Source organism: Podarcis vaucheri (genome assembly GCF_965113315.1).
Source record: "Podarcis vaucheri genome assembly, chromosome: 14".
Lineage (NCBI taxonomy): Eukaryota > Metazoa > Chordata > Lepidosauria > Squamata > Lacertidae > Podarcis > Podarcis vaucheri.
Window position 1 is genome coordinate 30,506,227 of NC_138752.1, and position 27,914 is coordinate 30,534,140.

The window sequence follows — 27,914 nt, forward strand, 5'->3', positions numbered from 1 at the left end:
AGATAGATTTATACATCGCTTTAAAAGAAAACAGCTTAAAGTGGTTTACAAAAAAACCAACAAAATTATCAGTAAGAAAAATGAACAGCAATAATGTAAAACTTTCGAGAAGTTAAAATGATAGACTCAAAATGGATTAGTGTTCACATCAGGTTGGAAAAGCACAATTAAAAACCAAAGCCTCCAGCCCACAAGAAAAATAACGATAATCCGTATTACAACAAAGTTCTTGTTAGGCTGGAAGTGGGAAAAAGTTTGCCACTCCTTTGCAACATTTGGGTTGGCCTAATGGAGGTGAGGCTCTTCTAAGGATTTGAATTTGTTTGTTTTTGGAAATGTTTGCCTTTAGCTCAGTGGTTCCTAAGCTATTTTGGACCTCGTGGTCACATAAACTCATCCTCAGTACCCTCTGCCCTATGAAAAGCATCTCTATAGTCAGAATAGTGGTTATCACCACCCCGAGGAAGATAATAATGCAATACAATTCAAACTTAATAGATTGCACATTTTATTAACAATTACCTTAAATGCACATTTATGCAAAACCCAATTAAACTCTGTAGTTTGAGTGATTCCACAAAACTGAGGAACTTGATCAAGTGATACCTGCTTTTCAAAGTCAGATAGTGATTGACACCCCACCCCACCCCCGCTTGGTGCGCTGCTAGGTATCTCCACTGCCCCCAGGGGGTTGTAACACTCACTTTCAGAACCACTGCTCTGCAACCTGGGGATGGGGGCCAGTTCCCATCAGCCTCACAGCCAACACTGGCCAGTGGTCAGGGGGAATAGTCCAACAACATCTGGAGGGGGCACCAGGATAGCCACCTTAATCTAGAGTGGGGTAGTCCAGTGGGTGGTCTGAGGGGTGCATGCACCCTCTGAGCCCTTGCGCTGCCTTCCCAAAGCCCAGTGCCTCACTTAGCTGGGCTGCCCTAATCTAGAGAGAACTGGAAGACCCCAGTCAGAAGAGAAAAGTGGGCTGAAATAGAGAAGTATCAAAGACAATGGCCAAATCTATTAAAGATAAAGGGGGGAGTGATTTAGCATACTGTTCCTCTCCCCACCCCCAACATGACGGGCCTTAGGACCCTGCCTGGGTCAGCTTATCTATTGTTTGTTTTGTGCCCTATTCCTCAGCCAAAAAGGCCTGACAGTCCCTACCCTCAGGTCTACAATCTTGAGAGAGATGACACAACACGCAAGGAGAAAGGGACAAAGTCAAAACTCAGGCATCCATTGCTAGACAGTTGTTCCTGTAATGACCAGCTGGCCCAGTTTAGGGGCAGGAGGTTCCTCATGGAGGTGGGCATTTAGCAAAGCTGATTCAGTGGGCCTTGTTGCCCATCTCTCTTGCACTGAGGCAGTCTGCCAGAATGGCTGCCCCCAGGTGACAGCAGAGGGGAGAGGAGGCCTGGTGGGAGCTGCCACAGCAGATCTGATGGACTGAGCTCTGCTTCCCAGGCCCCCCACTGCTTGCTTACCTTCCAAGCCAGCCTGTAGCCACACGTGACTTGGAAGAGTCACCTTCCTTCACCACAAAGGGTCGCAGGCTAAGCCATTCAAGGTTGCTCATATAGGGATGTCTGAGGAGGGCACCACCCTTGTTCTGGAAAGACATCCCAAAATGGTGCTCAGAGGGGCATAGACCTTTGGAGGCCCTATGCCATGAAAAGATTTTGGTGCCCCCACATATATCAAATTCAAAATATAAACAATAATAAACTGTAAAATAAAATTTTACTTTTTGAAATGAAACGAAAACTACAGTAAGATGGAAAGTAATGTTTATTTTTGCATAGTTGTAGAAATGATGTTTGTGTTCAGCTGCACCATATGGTCCAAGGGGAAATTCCTTCTCTTGATGCCCTAAGCCCATACTTATTTTGCTTAATGCTTAATCCAGCCCTGGGCAGAGAGACTAGGCTGAGCACAGGAGATGCTGTTACACCCAGCAGGACCATGCATCTCTGTGGATTTATGGCTGATGGTGCAAACGTCACATTAAAGATTCATATTGATTTTCAATTGTATTTTATTGCTCCTTTTCACAGAACCAGAGAATTGTAGAGTTGGGAAAATCCCCAAGGGTCATCGAGTCCAACCTACTGCAATTAATTATCTCTGAGACTGTAATGCAGTAAAAATACCCTTTGAATTCTATGGAACTGGACCCTTGGAGCCCGGTTTGGCTTCCTCTCCTGAGGCTTCCAAGGTTGACGCTGCTCCCCAGCCCCGAAGGAATGCCCAGCTGCGAGGCCACGTGGAAAGCAGTCACAACGGCACTTTGACCTCCAGCCAGTGTTTTTGCTTTTTTTATTAATGCCACGTCAGACTCAACTAGAACCGGAAATCCCCTTAGGGTCTCAGTGCCAATGCCAGGCTGCCAACCCCAGAGCACTTTTAAAAAGAGAGAGAGATAAGTGGTCAGGTCCATGGCTGTGGGATGCTCTGCAGTCCACAGGAAGGTGTTTGAGCTTCGTGGAAGGCTTGACATGGAAGCTCTATTGAAAGTTCGGTTGGCTGTTTTGCTTCAACAGGTCAGCTGCAAAGGGCTCTCTGGATCCGTGCGCTAGCCTCTCTGGGCCCCAAGGAGACCATCATCTCAGCAACGCTGGGTCCTTCCTGAAATGGACAGGGAGGTTACTCCAGAAAGGGAGGGGGAGCCCTTGCCAACTGGAAAGGAACACCTCCCTACTTGAAAACAGGAGCTCCTGAAGCTTTGTGGAAGCTAGAATCTGAGAGGCCTCCATTACAGCCTTCCCTCTTCCGTATTCCTACCACAATTCCATTGACGGGAGTGCTCTACAACCTTTCTAGCTGCAGTACCACCACCCCTCCTGAGTAAACGGCCTCGGCCCAGTATACCTGAAGGGGCGTCTCCACCTCCATCGTTCTGCCCAGACACTGAGGTCCAGCTCCGAGGGCCTTCTGGCGGTTCCCTCCCTGTGAGAAGTAAGGCTACAGGGAACCAGGCATAGGGCCTTCTTGGTGGTGGTGCCCACCCTGTGGAATGCCCTCCCACCAGATGTCAAGGAAATAAACAAGTATCTGACTTTTAGAAAACATCTAAAGGCAGCTTCCTATGATTTCAGCACTGCCCAATAAATGGAATAACATTTTAAAAACTGGCATCCTGTATTAGGTGTTTAGCTGGCATCTTCATGTTGCCATTCAGGCGCAAAGTAAAGACTTGCTTATCAGGGCATGCCTCGGGGTGTGGGGAGGGCTCACAGAATCATAGAGTTGGAAGGGACCCAGAGGATCGTCTAGTCCAATCCCCTGCAATGCAGGAATATGCAGCTGTCCCTGAATGGAGATTGAACCTGCAACTTTGGCGTTGTCAGCACCATGCTCTAACCAACTGAGCTATCCATCCTTATTCTTGGTTTTATTCTAGCTCCAGCTTGACCTGTGGGTTTTTGCTCATACCTTTTCATTATTAATTGTCAGGAATGGTCCATCCGTGTTAACTGATTTCACGTATTTTTATTGTTATAAGCCACCGATTTGCTGAAAATGAGGTACAATTAATTTTAGGTCAGCCTTAGTCAATGTGCTGCCCTCTGTGTTTTGGACTACAACTCCCATCAGTCCCAACATGATATGGCTAGGGCTGATGGGAGTTGTAGTCCAAAATACCTCAAGTCTACCAGGATGGCTCTTTCGATTATTTTAAAGAGATGTAGCAACTACCACTGAGGTCCATTAGCAGAGCCAAGCCAGCTATTGGCTTTCAAAGCAGAGCAATTCAGATGATGAGATTTGGGAAGTGGGGCCCGGGGAAATTTACCTTCTGGCCACTGAGGGCCAAGCGGAGAAGTCTCATCATGCCACTGTACTGGGTCCCACTTATCTGCTCCTGAAGCCGCCTCAGGTCTTTGCCCAGCTCCTCTGGGGTCAGAGCAGCCACCGGCTGTTCCAGCAACCTTTGGGAAGAAAAGAAGAAAAAAGGATTACTTTAAACTAATTTTTTTAACTGTGGCTCAGTTTTCATTTGGAAAAGCTACTGCCAAGTGATTTATCGTATCCATTTTGCAGGGCAGGTTGTTTCACTTGCAGAAGACTCTTCATGTGGCAAGAGTCATAGAATTGTAGACGTGGAAGGGACCACGAGGGTCATCTAGTCCAACCCCCTGCAATGCCCAATACGGCGCTCAAATGTGGGGGAATCTTTTGCCCAATGTGGGGCTCAAACCCACAACCCTGAGATTAAGAGTTTCATACTTTACCAGCTGAGATAATGTATGGTTCTACTGTTTATTTACCATATGAGGGAGACTCCAGCATGGAAAGTACCTGCTGTCACTCAGGTGAGGAGGAAGGTGGAGGAGGCCAGACCTCTAGGTGGCTGCAACATCCCAATGGGTTAAAAAAAACAACAGGCAAGGTCCAGGGTAACTCACCTGAGAACCAGCCTTCCTATTTTGTCTGCCTCTGCTGAAATGGTTTGTAGCTCCTCGTGAGGCACGGAGGGCCGGATCCACAAGAAAGAATACTTGGGTGACACCAAGTCCTTGAGGCGGCTTATGTGACCCTGGAGAGGAAGGACCACTGAGGATCAGAGAGACAGGCAGATAGGTTCCCCTGGCTGGAGCCCCCACCCCAACACCACATCTCTCCCTGCCCCACGGCACCTTCTTACCTTCAAGCTGAAGAGTTTCCAGCTAGGAAACATATATAGCATGAAGTTCGCCTGGCACCTTCATTATACACCTTTAGGCGCCAGGCAAAAATGTTCCTTTTTAACCAGGCCTTTGGTTGGTCTGTTTGACATTCTATACCCTTCTAAAATGTGGCTCTTTTCAGGGTGTGCGTTGTTGGGTTGTTGTTTCTATTCTGATTATACAGTGGTACCTCTAGTTATGAACTTAATTATTTCCGGAGGTCCGTTCTTAACCTGAAACAGTTCTTAACAAGAGGCGTGCTTTTGCTAATGGAGCCTCTTGCTGCTGCTGCGCCTCCAGCACACATTTTCCGTTCTCATCCAGGAGCAAAGTTCTCAACTCAAGGTAACTCTTCCAGGTTAGTGGAGTTTGTAACCTGAAGCGTTTGTAACCTGAGGCGTTTGTAACTTGAGGTACCACTGTATATGTTGTGATCTATTCTGTGAACCGCCCTGAGATCTCTGGGTATAAGGCGGTATATAAACTCAATTAATAAATAATAATAATAATAATAAGTATTTCTTATGCAAATATTGAGGCACCCAGTCACTTAGTACCACCAGTGTATGGAAATCATCTGGCTCATTTAAGCCTATGTTATTTCATAATGATGAAACTGACAGGTGGAGGACACTCTTATTTTTATATACCGTATTTTTCGCCCTATAGGATGCACTTTTTCCACTCCAAAAATGAAGGGGAAATGTGTGTGTGTCCTATGGGGCGAATGCAGGCTTTCGCTGAAGCCTGGAGAGCGAGAGGGGTCGGTGCGCCCCAACCCCTCACGCTCTCCAGGCTTCGCACACATCTCCGCAAGCAGCGGGAGCCCAGCGCTGGGCTCCTACTGCTTGCGGAGAGTTGCCTGCATGCTGAAGCCTGTGCGTGCTCAGCTCAGAGCGTCCAGGCTTCGCGCACCTCTCCGCAAGCAGCGGGAGCACTCCCACGGCTTGCAGAGAGCTGCCTGTTTGGGGGCTGGGGTCAGGGGAAGCTCAAGCTTCCCCCGCCCCAGCCCCGCGCCTGGGGGGGGGGGAATAATCTTTTCCCCTTTATTTCCCCCCCAAAAAACTAGGTGCGCCTTATGGGACGGTGCGTTCTACAGGGCGAAAAATACGGTATCTTTATTATTTGTAAAGGAAACTATGTCTGAGTTAACACTTTGTTATCCCTTTGGAAACGTGCTGTATCTATTGTGCTTCCAGGATGTGATGCTTTGCGGTGTTAAAATTTAGGGCCTTTGTTTCCTTTCTTTTCGTTACGTTGACATTTATTTAAAAACAAAAACACACACAAGAAAGCAAAGAGGCAGGCACACTTGTGCACAGACACACACACCCTCTTTGCCTAACTTACCATTCTAAGCAGCAGCACCTGCTCCACGTAGCCCTTCTCAAGGACCTCCCGGTCTACCACCTGGCTCCCATAGGTCTCCTCCACAGAGGCCTGCACCTCTGCCACCAGCTCTTGCCGTTGCAGGTCATCTTCAATCCGACGGGTCAGGTGGATCCTGTGCACACACACACAAAGCCACTTCATAGCATCATACAACTGAAGAGTTGGAAAGGACCTGAGGAGCATTTAATCCATCTCCCTGCAGTACTAGAATATGCAGCTAGAATATCCACATGGGTATCAAACCTGCAGCCTTGACATTGTCAGCAGCATGCTTTAACCGGCTGAGCTATAAGGGGTGGGATGACTTTTTAGGGATACTCTTCCTCAGTTTCTCAGCGATGCCTGTTTGCACCCTCTGTGACATCTTGTTTTTTCTTCCCTGAATGCAGCCTGACTTCAAGGAGGAGGCAGAAGAGACCCCTGAGCTGGAGGGGGACTGGGCTCCAAGGAAGGGAACAGGGAAGGGGACCAAAAGGTGATGCTCAGCAGATGCAGACCCCCCCCCCAGGGGATAAACAGCCTGCAGATCAACAGCCAACCAGGAAATGCACAGAAGCTGGTGCTACCCCGCCCCTCTGGTTCCTCCACCTGTTGAACTCGGACAGCTTCTCAAGATCCAGCAGGGCCGAGTGCCTTTCAATCCTGCTCATGTTGAACTCCTCAGTCAGCTCCTTCAACGTCCTGCCCATCCGGTTATCTGCAAAAGAAACCAAGAGTTAGATTTTGATTAGATTGATTAAAATCTCAAGCAGAAATGGAAATGTGTAGAAGAATACATGACCAAAACATGCTCCAAAAAGAATTTATTGATAGGTATAGAATGATTTCACAAAGTTAAGCTAAGCTAAGCAGATATATAAGACTGTTTAATTATTAAGATACAAAAATACTATCTCAATAATAAAGTTATAAAATAATAACAAGGAAGTCACGCATGGGTGGAGGGAAGACACAGGGCAAAAAATAAGAAATGGATAAATGTTGGTACATAATGAAATGTGAAAATGTAAATTTACAAATATAATGTATATGTATCATTATGTAAAGATTTCATATATATTGCAACATTAATTAATAATAATAAACCCAAGAGTTCCATTGCACTCGTCTTTCATGGCTGCCCACTGGCCGCCATCAGGAGCTCAGGTGAAGCCCATCAGCAAGCAACTCCAATGCAGGCCTCTTGCAAGTGGACCGCCAAGGCCACGTCTCTCAGCACCCATCAGCTGATCGGCACTACCTCTGATGCCCTTTGGTTTGCAAACAGACCTCAAAGGGATGGCAGCCACCAGTCCACTGCCACACCTTCACCTAAAGTCACTTCTGATGTGGGGAGCAAAGGGGAAAGGGGTGTGTGTTGGAAGCAAACAGCTTTGTGGGCTAATTTAGGCCCACAAACTGCAGATCTCCCGCTGCTGGGTTAGGCGATGCCTTAGAAACACTGGAAACTGCCTTACCCCCAACACTTGACAGGCAGTTGTTCTCTAGGGTTTCAGGCAGGGACTCTTTCCTAGCTCTACCTAGAGGTACCACTGTGGACTGGATTTCTGAGCTGCAACCCCTTCTCCAGAGTCTGGGCTTCCTACATTCAGCAAGGGATTAGACTCCTGGTGCCTTGGTTCCATAAACACATCCCCAGTGCCCCCACTTTACCCTACAAAAAGCATTATTCGGAGCAACAGTTTGCACAACCCACAAGTGCACATTTATTCAAAATTCAATTGCAGTCGTACCTCGGAAGTCAAATGGAATCCGTTCCAGAAGTCCGTTCAACTTCCAAAACGTTTGGAAACCAAGGCGCGGCTTCCAAGTGGCTGCAGGAAGCTCTTGCAGCCAATCGGAACCTGTGGAACCCACGTCAGACGTTTGGGTTCCAAAGAACATTTGCAAACTAGAACACTCACTTCTGGGTTTGCAGCATTCAGGAGCCAAAACGTTCGAGTTGCAAGGCATTCGACTTCTGAGGAACGGTACAACTACTGAATTTAATTAATTCATCAACATTGATGATAACTATTTCCACCTCTACCACCAGCCTGCAGCTCCCTTGCCCAGGTAATCCAACTGCCCCCCACTTTGGGACCCACTGGAATCAATGGCACACAACTCTAGGATTCCACGGAGAAGCAACAGCGATGGGCTAAGCAGAAAATGTCCTGGGAGGCCTCAGGAAGCCCAGTGACTACCTACTGAGGGGGGACCAGCTCCAGGAGAGACTCCACAGAACACAGCCATTTGCCAAGACAGGGTGAAAAAGGGGGACACCCATAATTTTATAAGCAGGATTCAAATATAAGCAGAGAATTCACACCAACTGAGCCAGCCGGCTGGGATGCCAAGGGCTACGGCCTCCTTACCTGCAAATCCAGAGCCACAATTTGTCATGATGTCCAGCAGGGCTTCGGGCAACCAGCCATCCTGTGCAAGCTGCTCCACAAAGATGTCCCCTTGCCTCTTGGAAAGTTTGCTGCCGTCTTTGTTCAGGAGCAGCGGGAGGTGGCCAAATTGAGGTGGGTCCCAGCCAAAGGCCCTGTAGAGGAGAAGGTGCTTGGAGGTGGAGATGAGCCACTCTGCCCCCCGCAGGACATGGCTGATCCCCATGACGTGGTCATCCACCACGTTGGCCAGGTGGTAGGTGGGGAAGCCATCGCTCTTCAGGATCACCGGATCCCCTTCGACGCTGGCGACAACGTGCTTGCTCCAGCCGTGGATCAGGTCGCAGAAGGGTTCCGAGTTCTCCTCCAGGCGGAAGCGCATGACAGAGTCAGCGCCCTGAGACACCTTCTCAGCCACCTGCTTGGGGCTCAGGTGGCGGCACCTGTTGTCATATCTGTAAGGAGAGGGGCAGGGTTAGGAATCACATCGGAGGAAGCAGCAGCAGCAGCAGCAGCAGCAGAAGGCTTCATCTGTAACCTAAGCTGCTGGTTTTCATTCAACTGAACCAACACAAAACTCCAAGGCTTTGAGAAACCCAGAATCCCAGCTGACCGGACCACCCTGCCTTTGATGGAGGCAGGAAACATGTCTCCAGAACTTGTACTTTTACAGGGGTTGCACATTGGCATTTTGGAACTCTCTGCCTGTTGATTTTTTTATTATTCATTTGCAGTATTTATAGCCCACAGTATTTTCAATCCCGGAGTGGGGAACAAAGCAATGAAAATAAGGAAAAACAACGTATAAAAGTCACAAAAACAGGTACAATAAACGACTAAGGTAAACAAGGAAAATTACAGGAATGAAAAACCTGTATTTCCAATTTAACCAAATACCTAGGTAAAAACAAGCAAATCATTTGAGCAGATTTATTTCAAACAGATCCATTGTGGTGTAGTGGTTAGTGTGCTGGACTAAGACCTGGGCGGCTGGGGTTCGAATCCCCACTCAGCCATGAAGCTCAATGGGGGGGGGGGGGCTGGGCCAGTCACTGCCTCTCAGCCTGGCCTACCTCACTGTCTGTAAGGATAAAAAGAGGAAAGGGAAAATCATGTATGCCACTTTAAGCTCCTTGAAGGAAAGGTGGGATATAAACATAAGAAAAAGAAAAAAGAAGACAAACAGATGGTCTTAGCAATAGTTCCCATCCCCTTTTCAATTATGGCTGCTGACTCTGTCCCTCTCTGTCTCTCCCACAAAGAGAACCTGTACTCTGTGGCTTTTGAACAACTTAACACATTTTGCCCCCGCCCCCAAACCCTCCAAGTTCTCACTCTGAGCAGGATAAATTGTTGCCCACAAGCAGCCATAGCAAAAGATCTCCCAAGCCCTTCTCCACAGTAGCAACAGAGCAATGAACATATACTAAGGAAATCTGGGGAGGGGGCGTCAGGCCACAGCTAGTGCTTCTCTCTCCTTTTAGATTCACAGAATTAGTCCAACTCCTTGCAATGCATTAGCCAAAGGTCCTTGCTCCATTGTTCCAGATACTGCTGGAGATTGAGAAACCGGCCCCTGAAGCCGATAAGCCTGATAAGGCATATACTGGCCTTTCCCGGCCATCAAGGCCATCCCTGAGTGCAAGCATGCTGGATCAAGGCCAGAAGTCCACAGAGCCCCACACGGACAATTCTTTGGACTCACTCAGCCCTGCCTCCTGATTCCCCATCAGCCAAACGTCAGCCCCCATCCCACCCGCATTCAGGACTCTCCTTGGAAGAACGCAGAATTGTCAAAGGCAGAGAGACGTGTAGCAATCCTGCGGCGGAGCAGGACCCAGGTTGCATCAGCAGCCATGCAGAGAGCACACCCAGGTCTAACCTCCACCTGATCCTTACCGCGGCGTCTGCCGGTTCCTCAGAGCATCTTTCTTCAGCAGCTCCAGGCGCTGGGGGGTGCAAAAGCAGCGGTAGGCAGACCCCTTTTCCAGAAGCAGCTCTGCAGCTTCCCTATATAGGCTGAGTCGCTGGGATTGCTGGTAGGGGGCCGCTGGGCCGCCCCGGCGAGGGCTCTCTTCGGGTGGGATGCCTGCAAGGGGAGGCAGGGGACAGCTCTTCAGAAGCAACCAAGAGCAAAAGGATCCCAAACGTGGTCCACCCTGCCCTCCCGTGGACCACTTGGAAATTGCTGAGGATGGTCAAGAGCTGCTGCCGCCAGGCGCAAAGTGTGCTGCCCACTCGCCTGCCATTTTGTCACCCCCCTCAGTCATGACACCCAGGGCGGACTGCTCCCACCGCACCCCCCTTCCTACGCCTCTGGGGGAACTCGAGTGCAAATTTAGAAAAGTGCAGACAGAGATAGTCTTACAGTGACTCAGATCATTTAAGTCCCCACATCCCATAATCACATGATGATTTTATTAGGTGAAGGAGTGGTGACTCATTATCTGCTCCCCTGATTTTTTAAAAAATCCCCATTCCCAGGTCACTTAAATCCCAACTCGTTGGACTGTGCTGCAGCCCAGTGGTCAATACACACATTTCCCCCTTTTAAACAAGGTTTTTCTGACGGAAATACCTATAGCAAGAGTTAGAGGAAGATAGCCCGAAGTATAAAAGGGCAGGCAATCTTGCAAAAGAGGTCCAACCCTCAGGCACGAGTGGGCACCCCAGTGACAAAAGCATCAAGAAGTAGGCAGGTGAGTTAGGCACCTGTGAGAGTGCAGCCACAGGGCGAGGAGGCCAGAGCAATCAACCCTTTCCCTTTTTGGATCTTGCAAATCCCAACATTCCAAACAGAAAAACTATAACAAAGAAAATTATGCAGGTGAGAAAACAAATCAAGTGTGGGAGGGAGCCATCCAATTTCTGAACACAGAGTGTCAGATGTACAATTCTTTGCTTGCTGGACAGAAGTCACATGTGTCTAAAGTGTGGTGGATAACTCACCATCAGCAAATAAATTTGTTTCCTTGAGGCCAAGGCAGCTGACCTGGAGATTGTGCTTTGCTTGGGTTTTTTGCAAGTAAGCAAGGAAACAAGGAGAGGGGAGTCTGAGTCCCTTTCTATGAGGTTAAGCATCAGGGAGGGTGGATAACTTGCTGAGAGTGATGGGGCAGCTGTCCTGTTCTCCAAGGTGGTTTATGATGATGATGGGGGGGGAGAGCGGGGGTGGCGAGAGGAGGGGGCTGGAATATTTTCTATTTCCCCACTCCCTGGATAAGACAGAAAAACCAAGAACAAAGAGACCTATATTGGCTCCCAGTACGTTTCCGAGCACAATCCAAAATGCTGGTGCTGACCTTTAAAACCCTAAATGGCCTCGGCCCTGTATACCTGAAGAAGCATCTCCACCCCCAACATCCAGCCTGGACACCGAGAGCCAGCTCCAAGGGCCCTCACTGTGAGAAGTGAAGTTACAAGGAGCCAGGCAGAGGGCCTTCTTGGTAGTGGCACCCACCCTGTGGAACGCCCTCCCATCAGATGTAAAGAAGATAACAAACTATACAACCTTGGGAAGACATCTGAAGGTAGCCCTGCATAGGGAAGTTTTAAAATGTTTAATGCAACCCAGTCAGATGGGCGGGGTATAAATAATAAAATTGTTATTATTATTATTAAGGATCTGATCATCTTGCACTGCTCCCCTGAGGAAACCTGGCAAAGGATGCAACTCCACACACTGTTTGGCCCCTGTGTTAGAGCCTGAACTGCACGCATGTGTGGGGAAGAAGAATTACCTGCCCATTCCAGCATATCTTCTATGCCTTCAGCAGCCCCGGGCACCACCCGGCTTTGGTCTGTGTCCTCCAGTCTGAGGATGAAGCTCCCTTGGTGTTTCTTGGCAAAAATGTAGTTGTACAAAGCAGTCCGCAGGCCACCTAGGTGCAGGAACCCTGCACAGCACGTAGAAAAGGAAGAACAGGGTACATGAGGCACAACTCTGGTGCTATAATCCGAGGCTGTTTGCTGTTCTAGCTGAAAAGAGAACCTCCACATCAAGAGTCATTCCACTTCCAGTTACATGAGCAGGAGAGAAGTGAATGGTTTGAAATGTGCAAGCAATTGAAAAATATCTTCCTTCTCAAAATAATATTAGAATTCAGGCTGGCTGGTTCAGAACATGCAATGCATATCACAGCCCCAAGAGAAAGAGGAGACTGTTTACTTAGTTAACTTTAAAAAGAGGAATAGGCAAAAGTAGGGAGAAAAGGTGTGCTGAGAGATGTTAACAGTGAAATGGAACTCCATGTTCAAGAGTGTTGGGATTCGTAGGATGCTGAATAAGTCTGCAGGCTTCAACAGGCTGACGCAATACTCTGTAAAGTGCTGGGTCAGAGTGACTCAGCAGGAATGGGATTGGCTATCACCTGTTTTAAAAGGAAAGCCTGTTCAACAGTAATTGTGGTTGTGCTGTGGTGTGGTGGTGCTGTGGTGGAGAGTATTCGTTTGCCTCAAGGTGCAGGCACTCTGTATGAACTGCTTTTGTAAATACTTGTATATAGCTCACATTAAAAGTCTGCACTAAAGAACCTGAGACTCTGAGCGTTCTGCTAAAAGCGCTGCGAGGAATTCGCGACAAAGAGCAGTCTACCTCTGATTAACAAAGGATTATGGGCTTCCCAGAAACATGCACTTGGCCTTTTTGGGATGCAGCTGTGATGGAATAGAATTTCCACCTTCTGCAACCAGCACTGTTATGATGGCAGTTGCAAGGCAAACTATATGGAGATCACCAGGTTGGGGAAGGCTGAATAAGATAGGTTTTCGGTCTGATCCATGCACCTGGGCAATTATTGTGCTATCCCCACATATCCAACTTCACCTAGGCTCAGGGACCTTCAACCACAAGGGTAAGCAAACTTCAGGCTTCCATGATCTACTCTGAGTTCTACTGAGACACCTTTGACAACCCCCCCCTTTGTTTTTGTTCATCCCACACCAAGGGCATAACAGCAGCCTCTCAGCTCCAAGAACAGTCATAAAAACCAAGAGGCATTCAATTAGGCCTGCACAACTCATGATTCATGAAGCTGACTAGATCCCACCATTGGTGGTTACTTATATATAACTCAATGAGCAAGTGTGTAGCGGTCAGAGGCCTAGGATCTTGGGAGACCACATTTTTTAAATGACTAAGTTGTTTTTAATATAGTTTGAATGCTGTAACCCATCCTGGGACCTTAGTGTGAAGGGCAGATAAAAAAATTAATTGATACTTATTAATACTTGTTATATGGCTATGCATAATCATTTAGACATAGCGTGGTTCCCATTTATAGCCAACAATAGTGTATTACACAAAGCTCCAATGACTCATGCATTGCTATGGAATGGGTTATTTGCCTTTCCCTGATGGGTTCTCTTAAACCCGTTTCAGACTATCCCTTTGTTGTTGATGATGATGGCACAGTTACAGCTGCGGGGTTTGTTCTCTTTTTATTTCTCTGCACATCCTATTGACTTTTTACAGCTGTAGTTTCAGCAAACCAGCAAACACGTATTTTTAAAAATATGATAACAATATTCGATTTGGCGAATCGCTTTTGCAAACTGCCCGGGAAGGCAGCACGAAAGCACTCGAATAACCCTAATCATGTCAGGCAGCGGCCCAAGGAAGTCTCCGCGGCTTCGGCAGCTTGGCGAGGAGCTCCGCGTGGCTCCGGGGCAGCTCACCTGTGGGGCTGGGCGCGAACCTCACCCGCACGCCGGACCCCCGGACTGCGCCTCGTAAGGCATCCCCCGCCGCTGCAGCCCCCAGTCCCATGGCGGCGGCGGCAGCAGCGGCCTCCCAGCTGTAGACTCAACAGGCAGCGACAGAAGCGCACGTGGTCTAACACAAGGCCCCGCCCCCCGCGCTCCATTGGCTACATCCTGTCGGTCATTCAGTTTCCGACAGGAACAAGGGGCGGAGCCAGACTTAAAGAAACAGCGTCCTCGCTGCGGCCGCAGAAATGAGGCAGCGCCGAAGTGGGACCAAATACTATCAGTTTTACTTTTTATTTTTTTAATTATTTTAAATTTTCAATAGTATCTTTATTTTTCTATTCTATATTAATGGCAGGAAGAGAGGGTGGATTTATTTTTTATATACATTATTTTTGCGGGGTTTTTTGGCTAATAGAACCTGGATCAAGCTGTTCCAATCAATTTATTCTTTATATACGTGTGTGCGTATTTATATTATTTATTTCATAAAATGTGTACACTGCCTGATTGTAAAAAAAACACACCTCTTCAAGCAGTTTACAAAAATAAGAAACAATATATATGAAACAATTATCAATAAGACAAGTTAGCAACAATAATCTAAAACTTTAGTATATGGCAGCACAGCAAATTAGCTAGAAGGCTGACCACTGGTGTCTCCTTTGCATCCTGCTTGGGGGTGGGCTTCCCAGAGGAGGATGCACCTAATTGGCCACTGCCCCTATAAGAGACAGGCTTGCAGCGGACCTCCAAGGGCCACCCTTCTCTAGGTAAGACAACCTTAGCTGAGAGGCAGAGCAACTGCCTGCCATGCAAAAGGTCCTGGGTGGGAAAGAGTCCCTGCCAGAGTTCCTGGAGACTGGCTGTGCTAAGTAACTATGTTCCTCTAAAAGAAACCAGTGTCTTGTGGCAAAAAAATGACTAGTAATTTTATTCTGATTAGCTTCCATTTATTGGCTGTCTGGTCCTGTGTTCTCCTGCTCCACTGAGGCTCTTTTGAGGCGTGTTGAGAACTTGGCTTTTGATAGTGCTGTTTTTATTAGCCGTATTGTAATACACGTATTTTTAATATTGTTTTAATTCTGTCAGAGTTTAATTACTTTTCAATGGTTGTCTTATATATATATTTAGCTTTTTTGTATTTTATCTGTGTTGTTTTTATTTGTGGAAGCCACCCTGAGTCGCCTTGTGGGGTAAAAGCAGGATATAAATACTGTAACAAGAAGAGACAGAGGCGGCAGCAAGAAGGCGGTGGTCAAAACTGTGTCAAATATTTAATAAATAATAGTTAAGTAATCTTTATTTATTTTTACTTTTTTTTAAAAGCGTCATTCCCTTTTCTATCTTTCTTTAAGGCTTTTCCACCGCCTCTCCAGCTTGGGCGACTTACAAAACCAAACCACGTGGAACTTCAACGCTACAGCGGAGCAGCCTCCACCAACTTCGTGCCCTCAACCGGGCTTTTGGACTACAACTCCCATCAGCCTCTGCCGCCACAACAGCCATGTTGGCTGGCTGACTGTGGGGAGAAGGAGGTGGCGGGAGCCGTAGTCCAAAACATCCGGACCGGCGAGCGAAGGTTTCGAGGCGGAAGGGGCGGGCTACGGAGGCCGACGGAGGCCAATCCGGACCGCCCGGCGCTTTTCCCGGCACCCCCCCGGGCGGGTTGTACACAATCATCATGGCTGCCGCCTCTGCCACCCCCGGTGCGCGCGCGAGAGAGAGCGGGGTCCGCCAGGGGCGGGGGCGCGCGGAGGGAAACAGGGGGCAAGGCCTGGGCTGTACACATTGGGGGTGGGCGACCCCCGGCCTTCCCTCTCCCCTTGCCAGGGCAGCCCCAAACTCCCCCCTCAAGGCAGCGACTAGGCTGGTTTGGGCTGGAGGTTCACCCTCACCTGCCTCCCCTCTCTCGGCCTCGTGCCTTGAGCCACTTTTTCCTAAAGCGCCACCCACCCAGGAAAGATTCGGAGGGTCTTCCTCGGGGGAGGCGCCCTGGCACGAGGGAGGGGAGTTTCCCAGGCGGGTAGCCGAGGTCTGCCTGGCTTCAGCCCTGACACGGGCTGGGCCCGCTAAATTGGGGGCGGGTGTAGGGAGAAGCACTGCAAGGCATAGGAGTGAGGAAAGTAGTGTTCTGCTCACCAAGTGGGTACAATTGGGGGAGGCACTCCAGTACTGGAATAAGTGCTATTAAACAAAGAGAAAATAGTTACTGTTGGGAGTGTTTTGAGCTGACTCTGTAGCTTCCGCTGACATCATTCAGCCCTGACTGAAGTCTTCATCTGGATTGGTGGGGGTTTTTGTTTTTATTTTGAGTGTTGTCCCAAAACAGCGCATAAGGAGTGTATGTATACAGATCCCACCTCTCTCAAGGGGGCTGTTCTCATTTGTTTCCTTTCTTTGCAGATTCGGATGACACCAGCATGGATGCAGAAGCTGAGAATCTGCCTCTAGACTGCAGGGATGGCAGCGATCCTCTTTCTGCTGAGAAACCTTTGGAGACTGATGATCCTCAAAGTGATCCACCTGACCCACAGGCTTCTGTCAGCAATGGCGGCGATTCTGAGATTGGGAAAGAGCTGGTTGAGCTAAAAATTATCTGGAACAAAAATAAGTATGACTTGAAGTTCCCACTTGATAACACAGGGGCTGACCTGAAGCAGAAAATCCACTCACTCACAGGTGAGGCTGTCTGTGTTTTATGGAGAGGTAATTCTACCACGTGACCTTCCCATCATATCTGGAAGAAATTCCTGCGTTAAAAAGTCTTCCCTGTTGATTCCTTCTTTGCTAGGCCTTCCACCTGCAATGCAGAAGGTCATGTTCAAAGGACTTCTACCAGAGGATAAAACTTTACGGGAAATCAAAGTGATCAATGGAGCAAAAATAATGGTGGTTGGCTCAACTATCAATGATGTCTTGGCAGTAAACACACCGAAAGATGCTGCTCAGCAGGAAGTGAAATCGGAAGAGACCAAAAAGGAGCCCCTTTGCAGACAAAAGGTTGGTTACAACTGCCAGTCTAGGTAGCTTGTTTGGACTGAAGGTGTACATGGATCTCCCAGGTAAAATGGGAGTACCCCTTTTGACCATAGACCAGTTAAAAGGAAGGACCTTGAGGTCCATGTGCTTCGGTGAAAGGTTAACTTGAAGCTCCTTATCTTGATAATTCCTGCAGCAGTCTTCTGGTTAGATCACTATTCCAATAACTGAGAGAGCAAGTTGTCTAAAAACTATCTGCAAGTCCAAGGTTGAAGAGCCATTTGAACTCTATTTAACTTTAGTGGAACGGACAGTGTAGTGACTGTAATTTAACAATAAATAACATTTTGTAGCCAAATGGTGCTGCCCTTTAGGTAGTCCTGTTGAATTTGGCCTTTGTCACCTTTGGCCGATAGCTAATTCTGCTATCAACTGGCCAGTTTTGAGGTGGGAATCTCTGTGAGACCTTTTCATGCTTTCCTTTGCAAAGTTACTAATGTGATAGTTTTCACCAAAGTTGTGGTGTAAACTCTTGAATTTTAGGGAAGTGTGTGAATTTATAACGACGGATAGACAGAATACATACTATGCATTTCTTGATTGCATTTGGATTGTGTGACTAAGATAAGAGGTAACTAGTTGCCTGTGTATCTTCTTGAAATTCTTAAAAATCTCAGTATGTTAGCAAGTAGGTAGATGGGAAAATCTAGGCTTTTGTCATGTTTATTTTTTATTTCCGCTTTGTTACAGCAACACAGGAAAGTGTTAGATAAAGGAAAACCTGAAGATGTGATGCCTTCTGTCAAGGGTGCCCAGGTGTGTGAGTAGGCTGTATCATTGTCGAGGTCCATAAGAGCCAGTGGCAGTTTCTGGGGCTCTTCCTTCTCTCCTACACTTGTGTCCTGTAGAGGAGGGTGGCTTTTTTAACTTTGTGCTGTAAAGCTGGCAGAAGCTCCCTGTTGTTCACAGAAGACCTCTGTTCTCGACTTCTTAGGAGCGCCTGCCAACTGTTCCTTTATCGGGCATGTACAACAAATCGGGTGGAAAAGTGCGGCTCACCTTTAAACTCGAACAAGATCAGCTCTGGATTGGCACTAAAGGTAGGTGCTCAAAATTATATACTTTGAGGGGACCTGAAGACTTATCTCTGGGAGAGTACTGATGGCATGTTTAGTGTTTCACAGCTGACCCCTTGCAAGGTTTCTGAGCCTGTAGAGTCATCCTATTCGGGTGATGGTTTAGGAGCAACAGGTAGAAATATGCTACAGTTCATGTGAAGCTTGAGCAGAAAAGGCATTGGTGATTTAGATACCCTAGAGTGCATTTCCTGTACATCTTTGGCCAATCAATAACTTGGCCCACTTGAAGGGTTTGACCTACCTAATATATGAGGGCTTTTGTGGCACTTCAGTGTTTAATACTCTGCCTGTGCCCTTTGTGTCTGTTGTGCAGGAGTCTTTTTGTGGTGGGGAGTTGAGCTGCTTGTGTCCCAAGAACCATCCTGGAGGGAGACTCTGAAAGTGCTGAAACATTGAGAGCGCTGGCATTCTGCACACACGCACGCCAGTGGCACTTTGTTTATTTATATACCACTGTCTCATAAATATCAGAACATTGCACAGGGCCTGGGCAGAGTGGGGGACCATTAAAAGCAGAACTTGCAGTACAGAGGGTCCTTAGAAAGAGATTTTGTTGATTTGGCTGGCTGGTTGAACTCTGTGTAGTATTTTAGTGGCTCTGTAAGCTGCACTTCCTGCTCGTTTGCAGCCCCAGGCTTTCTTTAGATGCAAAACTGGATTGAGCAGGCATGATGCGTGGAGTTGAAAGGGCTAAAGAGTCTGTGGGAAATTATGGGTATTTCTGAGTTTCATTTAACAAGGCTAGTTGAGGAGCAGCATACTTTTGCTACACTCTGGTTTCCATTGAAAGCTGGGGCTTACTGGTTTAGATGTTTTTGACCCTCACACAGAGCAACAGGCACCGTGTAGCCCATACTAAGCTGTTGTATCTCCCATTTGGTTTCAATAGCAACTAAGCTCATGCTAAATTCTCACCAGATGAAATTAATGGGCACAAAGTGCTTTTGGCCTCAGTCACAACTGTGGTTGTGTAATCTCTGTATTATGACTTCTTAATGGTTACTGATATGACTGAATAATATTCTAATGCAGTAATGGCCAATTTCATCATATGGGGTTTGGTTTTTCCTAATCCAACTCCTTAACAGTAGGAGCACTTCAACCATCACCTGTTCTTGCAGCAGCCCACCTGGGGAGGGTCAGGCACCTGGTAGTTCACATCTCTGCCTGGCAAATAGCCCTACCATTGGGGAAAGAGAGAGACCACCTGAGTGCCTCAGCAGGGGGATTTTCTCCTTTTGCAAAAAGGCACATCTGTTGACTAGGACAGATGTGAAATGTGACACTTTGTTATGCTGGCCTTGGACCAGCTTCACATAGGGAGGAAATATGCTGATAAGAGGTTGAAATGCATTCTCATTTTGTCGCTGTGTGGTGTTGCAGACAGACCATGCTTTTGTTTTGTTTCTTTAATTCTATCTGATTTCTTGCCACCGGAATGGTTTAGGGGGTGAACTAGGGAAACAGCAAGAACTTTAAGGATTAAGCTACATACGGGGTTTATAAATTTATTTTGTCTGGTGCAGTTTTGAGAAAGCCTTTGCTTTTTCATACATTCTGATGGGATGGAGAAGGTCTGGAAGGAAGAGCGGAGGAATGGTGTGAAATGTCATCCTGCCCAAGTTGACATGTTTTATTTCAATGCAGAAAGAACAGAAAAGTTGCCTATGGGGTCTATCAAGAACGTGGTGAGTGAACCTATCGAAGGACATGAGGATTATCACATGATGGTAAGGAACGGTCCTCTGCAAATACTGCACCTGAACTTTTGCAGATGTTAAGCCCAGGGTTTCAGGAGAAGACTACATTCCTATGAGCAAAAGCAGTCAGCATAAGGGCTAATTCAGAGAGAAGCCTTTCTTCCTTCTGTACCCTTCATGCAGCACTCTCCATAGAGAGGATCATATTCCCTGCTTTTTACCCTGCAAGAAGACTCAGCATTCAGTGAACTCCTGAGAATTGTCTGCCTCTCTTCTATTTTCTACGGAGGAAGTACTTCTCCCTTCAGTGGACAGAAAAACACAGAGGCACAGGGCCTCTACATACATAACAATCTCATTAACTCTTTGGTTTATTTGCCACTTGAAAGGAGAGTTTATGTGTCTCCTTCTCTTTCCTCCTCTCACAAATAGAACTGAAGTTGGTGTTGAGTTGAGGACCAAGGGGTGTGTTTGTGGCCCTCTGGATGTTTCTGAACTACAACTCCCATCAGCTAGCATGGCCAGCGGTCAAGAAGGATGATCATGATTGGAGTTGTAGTGCAGTTTGGATGCAGCAGCTGACTGGTTTGCACAAGTGCAGGAGTAAATAATTGAAGCAGAACACCTGGGGGGGGGGAGGTGCAATGTGTGAGCACAGAGCTCATTCCAGAAGCACCAAACAGTGATTTGGCTTTTATATTCTGAGCCCAGTTGGCAAAATGCATAATGTCTCTGCGTGTGAACAAAGTAGTATCCAGTTAAGATTCACCTTTCTTGAGGCAAGCCGATATTCTTTGCCTCAACTACTTTGTCAGTAATATGGAGATGCTGGTGTTAGTGATGGCCTACATTGCTTGGTTGTTGTAAGCGTTTGGGGATAACGTACATGAAATACTTTGAACACCTGAATATGTATAAACAGAAAGTGTCTGATACCAGTTGCTGAAAACCACAGGAGGAGAGAGTGCTCTTGTGCTCAAATCCTACTTGTGTGTTTCCCAAAAGAGGCATCTGCTTCGCTACTGGAAGAACAGAATGCTGAACTAGGTGGGCCATTGGCCTGATCCAGCAGGCCTTTCTTATATTCTTCAATGTTTTGAGAGAGAGAACTGCTGCTCCTCAGGAAACTGCTGGATCTGGCTTGGTCCCAGTGTTGAATGAGGTGGCCATAGTTTGAGAGACCTTAATCCTGAGCCTCCTGTTCTTCTTCTCCCACATCTTCCAGGCCTTCCAGCTGGGTCCTACTGAAGCCTCTTACTACTGGGTCTATTGGGTGCCTACTCAATACGTCGATGCCATCAAGGACACAGTGCTGGGGAAGTGGCAGTATTTTTGAAGGCACGCTCACCTCTGGCACTGGAGACTGACATGAACCTAAGGACACTGCTAGGAGAGGCCTGGACATGGGTCGTCCTGGAACTTCTTATCGATACGATCTCAAAGAGGCCTGGGAGGACGCCAGAGGTGGGGATCTCTCGCCATTAGTTTATTTTTAACTTAAAAAGTGCAGCAGCAGCCTTTGTTCGGCAGCCCAGCTTCAACCATATTTAAAAACAAAAAGCAAATATGATGGAAATCAATAAACCTTAATTCACAAACCACTGTGTGTAATACACTTTAACTGTGCCAGGTGTACTAGCCCTTCTGGTTTTCTGTTTCTGCAAGGAGAAAAACGCTGACACACCGCTGAGGATTTTCTACATGATTTGGACAAGAGACAGATATTTTCGTAACTCTTCATTAACAAGCATTATGGTTTGTTTCGAGGTATGCGCTTGTGACTGGGAGCTTGAGAAGTAGGTTTCTCTCTCTCCTTTTTAATACTAAAAGAAAACTTTTAAATGGTATGCAAACTTGGGGTTTCAGAAGCCATATCTTCCTTGTCCTTAAGTTTCCTGGTAGCTTTTATGGTAGCAAAATGGGACAACTCTCACTCTTAACCCAAAGATGCTTGACTCCTTTTTCAGATGCTGGCAATGATTCTTTAGTGGAGTTTTTCATGCCTGTTACTGAGAGGAAGGAAGCTTAATAACGCAGGAGGCTTGCAGCCATGCTGGACTGTTGCTTACTCTGTTCTGTGTTCCGCCATTCTCTTTCTCCCTTTCTGCTACCATTATTAGGGGGATCTAGACTGCCTTAAGAAGCATTTCTTGGCTATCCCTGTTGTTACCGAGAATTACTTTGCAGCTAGCTTGTGGGTTTGTTATCTCTTGTTTTACGTATAACATTTGCTCTGCATCCAGACCGCATCCAGTATCACCCCAGCATCAGTGGGGCCTCTGAATGTGTGTACAGTCACACAGCTGCCTCAATGTGCTCAGAAGGGAGGTCCCTCCCTGTGTTCAAAGAAGAGACACGGCTGGTCTGTGTGAACATATGTTCTCTCCTGCACATTCTAGAGATGCTTGGGTTTGCAGCTGTTATCTACAGCAAGAGAGCACATTCTTCACACCCTTTAATATGAGGTTAGTGGCATTGTCAAATGTTTTAGCAACTTTTCCATAAAACGGTGGTTAAAATTGAACAAAGTGGTAGTCACTTGCTTTTTGTTCATTATACCAGAACTCTGCTCCACTGCGTGGCCTGTGGTGACTGAGGAAGACACAAATTTGCTTTAGAATACAGGTTTTTTTTCTGTTTGGTGCTCTTTATACCATATTTTCAGCTGAGCGAGTAGCTGGCCATCACCCTGTTCCTTGGCCCACTTGGGGGACCCTCAGGTGTCCTTGTACCCTGTCTTCCAAGTAGGTGTTCCTTGAGTCTTTGCCTAGGTGAACTTGGAGTGTGGCTTAACATCATGATTTGCATTGATCCTGGTAGGAACTGAACCAGAGTGAACTGTCATTCCAGCCTAGTTCATTCAGGATAAGTTCCCTGAGGTTCATGTTTTTTAAGAACAACTCAGACAAATTGCATCCATAGACCTCCCTTGTTCAGTTGAGTTGGCCATCTTATTTTCTGCTGAGCTATTGTATAAATCTTTTTGTGCCTGGTGGGGGCACATTTCAAGAACCCTTGAAGTAATTTTGACTTCTGTGCCATCTAATTTTGTGGAAGTGACCAGTCTGGTTTTGATGATTGATTTCCCCACTACTAAACATCACCAGGTGTGAATAGAGATATATAAAACTTCAAATGTTAATGCCATGGTTGGGTCAGGGCATGTTTTCCTGGAGAAAAAACAGGCATTTGGAGAAATTGAAATTTATGCAATTCTTTCTTACCAAACCTAAACCCAAGGCTATTACTACTAACTATCCTGCATTTCATTCATGAATCTAAGAAGTATTGCAGCAGTCAATTGACTATAATCCTTCAAGTGCTACTTTCAAAAGCTTTTTATTCATCATCCTAGTAGTAGAAAAATATTGCATTACAGTTTTTTCAGTCTTTCCTCAAATGCCAAGTTTTTACAATACCCCCCCCGCGAGTATATGTGTTAGGGTACCCAATTATTTTACACATCTCTACTAGTAACTCATAACTCCTACTTGCAACTAGTAACCTTAAATACTTACAGAGTAAGGTTGGCTGCAATTTTAGCATTGGGAACGTAAGATGCTGTCTTACCAGTTGCTAGGAATCGCAAGTGGCAGAGTGCCGCTGCTCTCATGTTTCTGCTTGGAGGTTTGCACAGGAATTTGGTCAGCTGCTTTGAGAACAGGATTGTACTAGATGGGCAACCTTTGGCCAGACCCAATGGGCTTGTCCTCCATTCACCAGATCAAGACAGTTGGTCTATATAGTTCAGTATTTACACTGGCTGTGGCTGTCCGGGGTTTGAGGCAAGCGTCTTTTTCCAGCCTTAATTGGAGGTGCCATTGGGGACTGAACTTGGAACCTTCTGCATGCAAGGCAGACACTGTACCACTTACAGCTCTTCTCCCTTCTGATTTCCTCATCCCAGGCTCCTTTGAAGGAAGGCTGTCTTTTAACTACCTGTCTATCATGGTATACTTCTCCTTAGTGCTGTAGTTCAATTCAAGGGTCGTTTGCCTCTGGTTTTCTTTGATCCCTGTGGTGCCCATCGTGAGCATCCTTTGTTGTGCATGGAGGGTGAGCCTCAGTCTGAGCTTTAGCTGCACCTGAAAACACCCCTGGCCCAGGTCTGTACCTCCTGGATTAGAAGACTACTTGATGTGAGCATTTCTAAACATTAGAGATCTGGTGTCAATGTCACCTGTCTTCTGCAAACATGTATCCCTGTCTGTTCCATTTCCATGAAAGTGACCTTACGGGATGCATCCACACAAATAATTACAACTAGTATTGAGGTTGTTTGTGCTTTAGGGGGACGAGTGGGAAGCTGTAAGAAGGTGCGTGCCTTACATCTGTATTGTTGGCAGCTGTTTAGGAGCAGGAGTCCCTTTCCCCCCACAAGGGGGACTATACCGAGTGATGCTCAGGTGGGGCAGGGGCAGAAGAGGCCACTCTCTTTTGGTCTTTCTCTTTTGGTCTGCTTTCTAGAGACATCCTGCTTTAGGAGAACAGGAGGGACATCAGGGCACTTTCAGGGTTTCAATGGCTATGTTCTCTCTCCAAAGTTGGTGGCAGCGTGCCTGTGAATATCAGTTTCTGGGAATTGTGAGTGAGGGAAGTGTTGTTGCTCTCAATTCCTGTTTGTGGGCTTCCCTTTGGGGTATATGATTGGCCTCCGTGAGAACATGAGGCTGGACTTGATGGGCCCCCTTGGTCCTGATCCAGCAGCCTGGTTCCTCTTAATGTTCTTATATTGAAGGTAGTGGGTAATTGTGACATGTGGAAGGGAGTCTGATATGTGCAATACCAAACTGTTTGGCTGTTCGCTCCAGCTCCTTCCCGCAAGTGCTTCAACCCACCTTCTCAAGGAGTATGGCCTCTCTCTAGAAGGCAGAGCAACAATACAAGTAAATAGCATAGGAGTCCTGACAGTGGGTTGCCTGCTTCCTTGTGTACAAGGGCAGCTGAAGGTTTCCAAAGGACTTGCGCTAGGCTGGTTTCTCTCCAAAATTAACATTAAAGTGGCTCAAATCTTTCCCAGGAACATGCAGTTTAAAAGTGACTATGTACTTGCAAATTTCCAAGTGCTTCCTATTTGTGCAGCTAAAGGCACAATTTGTAACGGGCCATAAGTGCAGATAACGTGGTTGACATGGTCTATCCTTTTATAAGATGATGTGCTGATGCTTTGAGTTGCCTTCCAGTCTCTATATGTGAAGGGCATGTCTGCATAATTGGGGATGTGGGGAAACATCTGCATGGAATAGGTAAATAATTTCTAGGTTCAAGCATCTGTTGTCTTTTTCTCTCTTTAGAAGCAAGCCACAAATTCTTAGTCTCCAGTCTTCCTCAAGGCTCAACCATTTTTCAAAAATTTATCTGCATCATGGGCTAATGCCTTCGGAGCCCAGGGGATTTACTCAGCCCAAGCCTAAAGATCCATCTGAACTTTTAACATCTGCATTGTGGCTTTGTTTGAGCCACGGCCTCATTGAACTTAGTCCCACAACCTGTGTTTAGTGCCAAGACGAAAGGCTTGGAAATTGAGAAGTAAAGAAAATGTAAGCAATTACCTCTGAGTATAAGCAGAGTGCCTTTCTCTTAACCTGTCAGGCTCCTCTTCTCTCTCCTTCCACCTCCCCCAACACACCTGGGACGCTGTATCCAACATCAGCTGTAACTCAGAGCAAACCCATTGAAATCAAAAGACCACATGTCCATTACTTTCAACGGGCCTCCTCTGAGTACAGTTAACATTGGAGCCAACCCTTGGGGTTATCGGGCAAGATTCCCTAGTGAGAGGGCTAGAGCTTCAGCTTGGCTTGAGTTCTTATTCTGATCTTTAGGCATTTGGAATGCAGCTCCAGCCCCACTTGAGCCTTTATGAACGATTCCACCTTTGATCCTGGAGGCAGCTCTTGCTTCAGGTACTGACTACGAACAAGCAGCTTTTTCAAGCTTGCTGCATATTCACAACATCCTGCTGTGTCTTTTTCAGTCCATGTGTGTATCTGTACCCCTCTGTGATTCCTTCCTTGCAGGGGGTTGAACTAGGTGTCCCTTGGGGTGCATTCCATCTCTACAGTTCTATGATTCTATGACTATTCAAGTGAACACATTTCGATAGCAGTGTGGCTGACCCTTGTAGGTTCTGGTAGTTGCAGTCCAAAACCGCTGGAAAGCGCCAGCTTGTGGAAGAGTACCTAATCTGACAACTCGTTGCACCCCATGTGCTTAGGAGAGGAGGACTTGAGTTTCCTCCAGCATGCCAATATTAATTGGGTTTCTGTGCAAAAGAGGGGCAGCTACATTGATGCAGAAGGCTGAACTGGACGGCCTCCGTAGAACTGGCTTCCTAGTGCTGCTGGTGTTTTTGTTTTTCCCCTTCATTGTCTGCCCTGTCCTGCTGCCTAAGAGATCATTCTTTGCCTCTGCTTGCTTCCAAACTGCAGTCCCTTTCTGTGAGGGAGTGTCTTTCTGCAGCTTGAAAGCATCGCTGCTTAAAAGCCTCCCTGGTGCCATGTTTACATGCAGGTTATATTCAGATCATTTAATGAGCCTGTTGGAAAACATTTGCTTGTGTGTGTACCTTCTTAAAGTGTCTCTGAGTGGAAAATGAGGTGTCTCTTCTTAGTGGAAGGGAATATCGAAGGACTTGACTTTAGATTACAGGTGCTGCTTATTAGGGAAGGCTTCAGCAGACACAAATAAGTGGGTGGGTGTTCCCCTGTGGGGGGGGGGGTTAATGAAAAAACCACCTTCGGAGCATATCTCCTTTCACCACTCCCATGCTCTCCATCCTTTTTGAGGCAGATTTTCAGTTCTTTTTTAAAAAAAACTGCCAGGAGGAAGAAAAAAAACAGCCTCATGTTTCCAGCCCTGCTTTCCCCAACCAGGTATACTCCAGATGTTTTGGACTACAGCATTAGTCAGCCCTAGCCATCATGGGAGATGTAGTTTAAAACATCTGGAGGACCTCTGGTTGGGAAAGGCATTTGTCTCAGTCTCATGGAGCAGAAACATCCCATGTAATGCTGGTGATTAGGAAATTACTCTGCATTTGGTGCCTAGGAAACGGGGGTGGTGTTCCAGGGCTAATCTTGCTCTTGCTGAGTTGTTGATTTTCTTTCCATTTTATTAACCAGGGCCAAAAATCTAGGTTCTGTTGTGCAATGCATTTCTCCCACCCAAGGTGCCATATTTGGAGAACTCTCCTCCTCCAGACTTGCAGCCATAGGGAACCTCAGTATGCCCTTCTCCCAGCACGGACACATGCTAGCTGTTTGGTCTTACAGGACAGGCTTTCACCACTTGCCCTCCTCCCTCCTAGTCTCCCAGTCCTTCCAACAGACAAGAATGACCTGCCCACATCATGCCCACCCATTGTGGGCAGCTTCACAAGCAAATGGAGCGCCCAAGAAGGGCCCAAGCAGTGAAAGCAGCCAGCTGGGGTGTGGTTGGCATGCACATGTACACACAGACCTGTTTAACACTGGTATGGATGCATTTCAGGGGCTGGGATCTTGGTGTTCAGTATCAGGAAATTTTCCATCTCCCCCAGTATCCCTTCCTGTGTGAAGAGTTGCCCTGTGCTGGGGTGAATTTCTCTTGCGCCATCATGTGCCTGCCCTCTGAATCTTAGCCAGTTCCTTGCATGGGCAGAAGCTAGGCAGGCAGTGTGTCTATCCCAAATAGCCCAGCCTGATTCACCCTCATCCCAGGTCCTCTACAGAGCAGCAGTTTATCATTTCCAGGGCCGGTTATGGGAACAGGGAGGCATGAATGAGGCTGGGTGAACATTAAGTCTTAGACGTGCACTGCTGAAATATTTTTAAGTGTAACTTTGTCCGGCAATTATTCTCCTTGTTCTATTCTGTAAGATCAATCAGTCTTGTCAATTAAACTTTGATAATGAACACTTTTGGTTGTGTTGAGTGGTTTTTCACATGGTACCTGTTCCGCATAGTGCTATTG

At 46.9% G+C, this 27,914-nt stretch overlaps 2 protein-coding genes across 2 annotated transcripts; one reads left to right on the plus strand and one right to left on the minus strand.

The window, feature by feature from the left end:
• Positions 1 to 1,770: 1,770 nt before the first annotated feature.
• On the minus strand, positions 1,771 to 14,261 carry EARS2 (glutamyl-tRNA synthetase 2, mitochondrial). Its single transcript, XM_082199374.1, has 9 exons — positions 14,111 to 14,261; positions 12,175 to 12,330; positions 10,334 to 10,523; positions 8,417 to 8,889; positions 6,648 to 6,756; positions 6,018 to 6,171; positions 4,407 to 4,537; positions 3,794 to 3,929; positions 1,771 to 2,625 (listed from the first exon to the last, which is right to left on the minus strand). Exons 1-9 carry the CDS (start codon positions 14,199 to 14,201, stop codon positions 2,542 to 2,544), a joined length of 1,524 nt encoding a protein of 507 aa, XP_082055500.1. The 5' UTR covers positions 14,202 to 14,261; the 3' UTR covers positions 1,771 to 2,541.
• Positions 14,262 to 15,694: 1,433 nt separating this feature from the next.
• UBFD1 (ubiquitin family domain containing 1) lies at positions 15,695 to 27,858 on the plus strand. Its single transcript, XM_082199415.1, has 7 exons — positions 15,695 to 15,849; positions 16,547 to 16,822; positions 16,935 to 17,143; positions 17,873 to 17,938; positions 18,117 to 18,222; positions 19,909 to 19,991; positions 21,187 to 27,858. The coding sequence occupies exons 1-7, from the start codon at positions 15,825 to 15,827 to the stop codon at positions 21,295 to 21,297; spliced, it is 876 nt and encodes a 291-aa protein (XP_082055541.1). The 5' UTR covers positions 15,695 to 15,824; the 3' UTR covers positions 21,298 to 27,858.
• Positions 27,859 to 27,914: the final 56 nt, after the last annotated feature.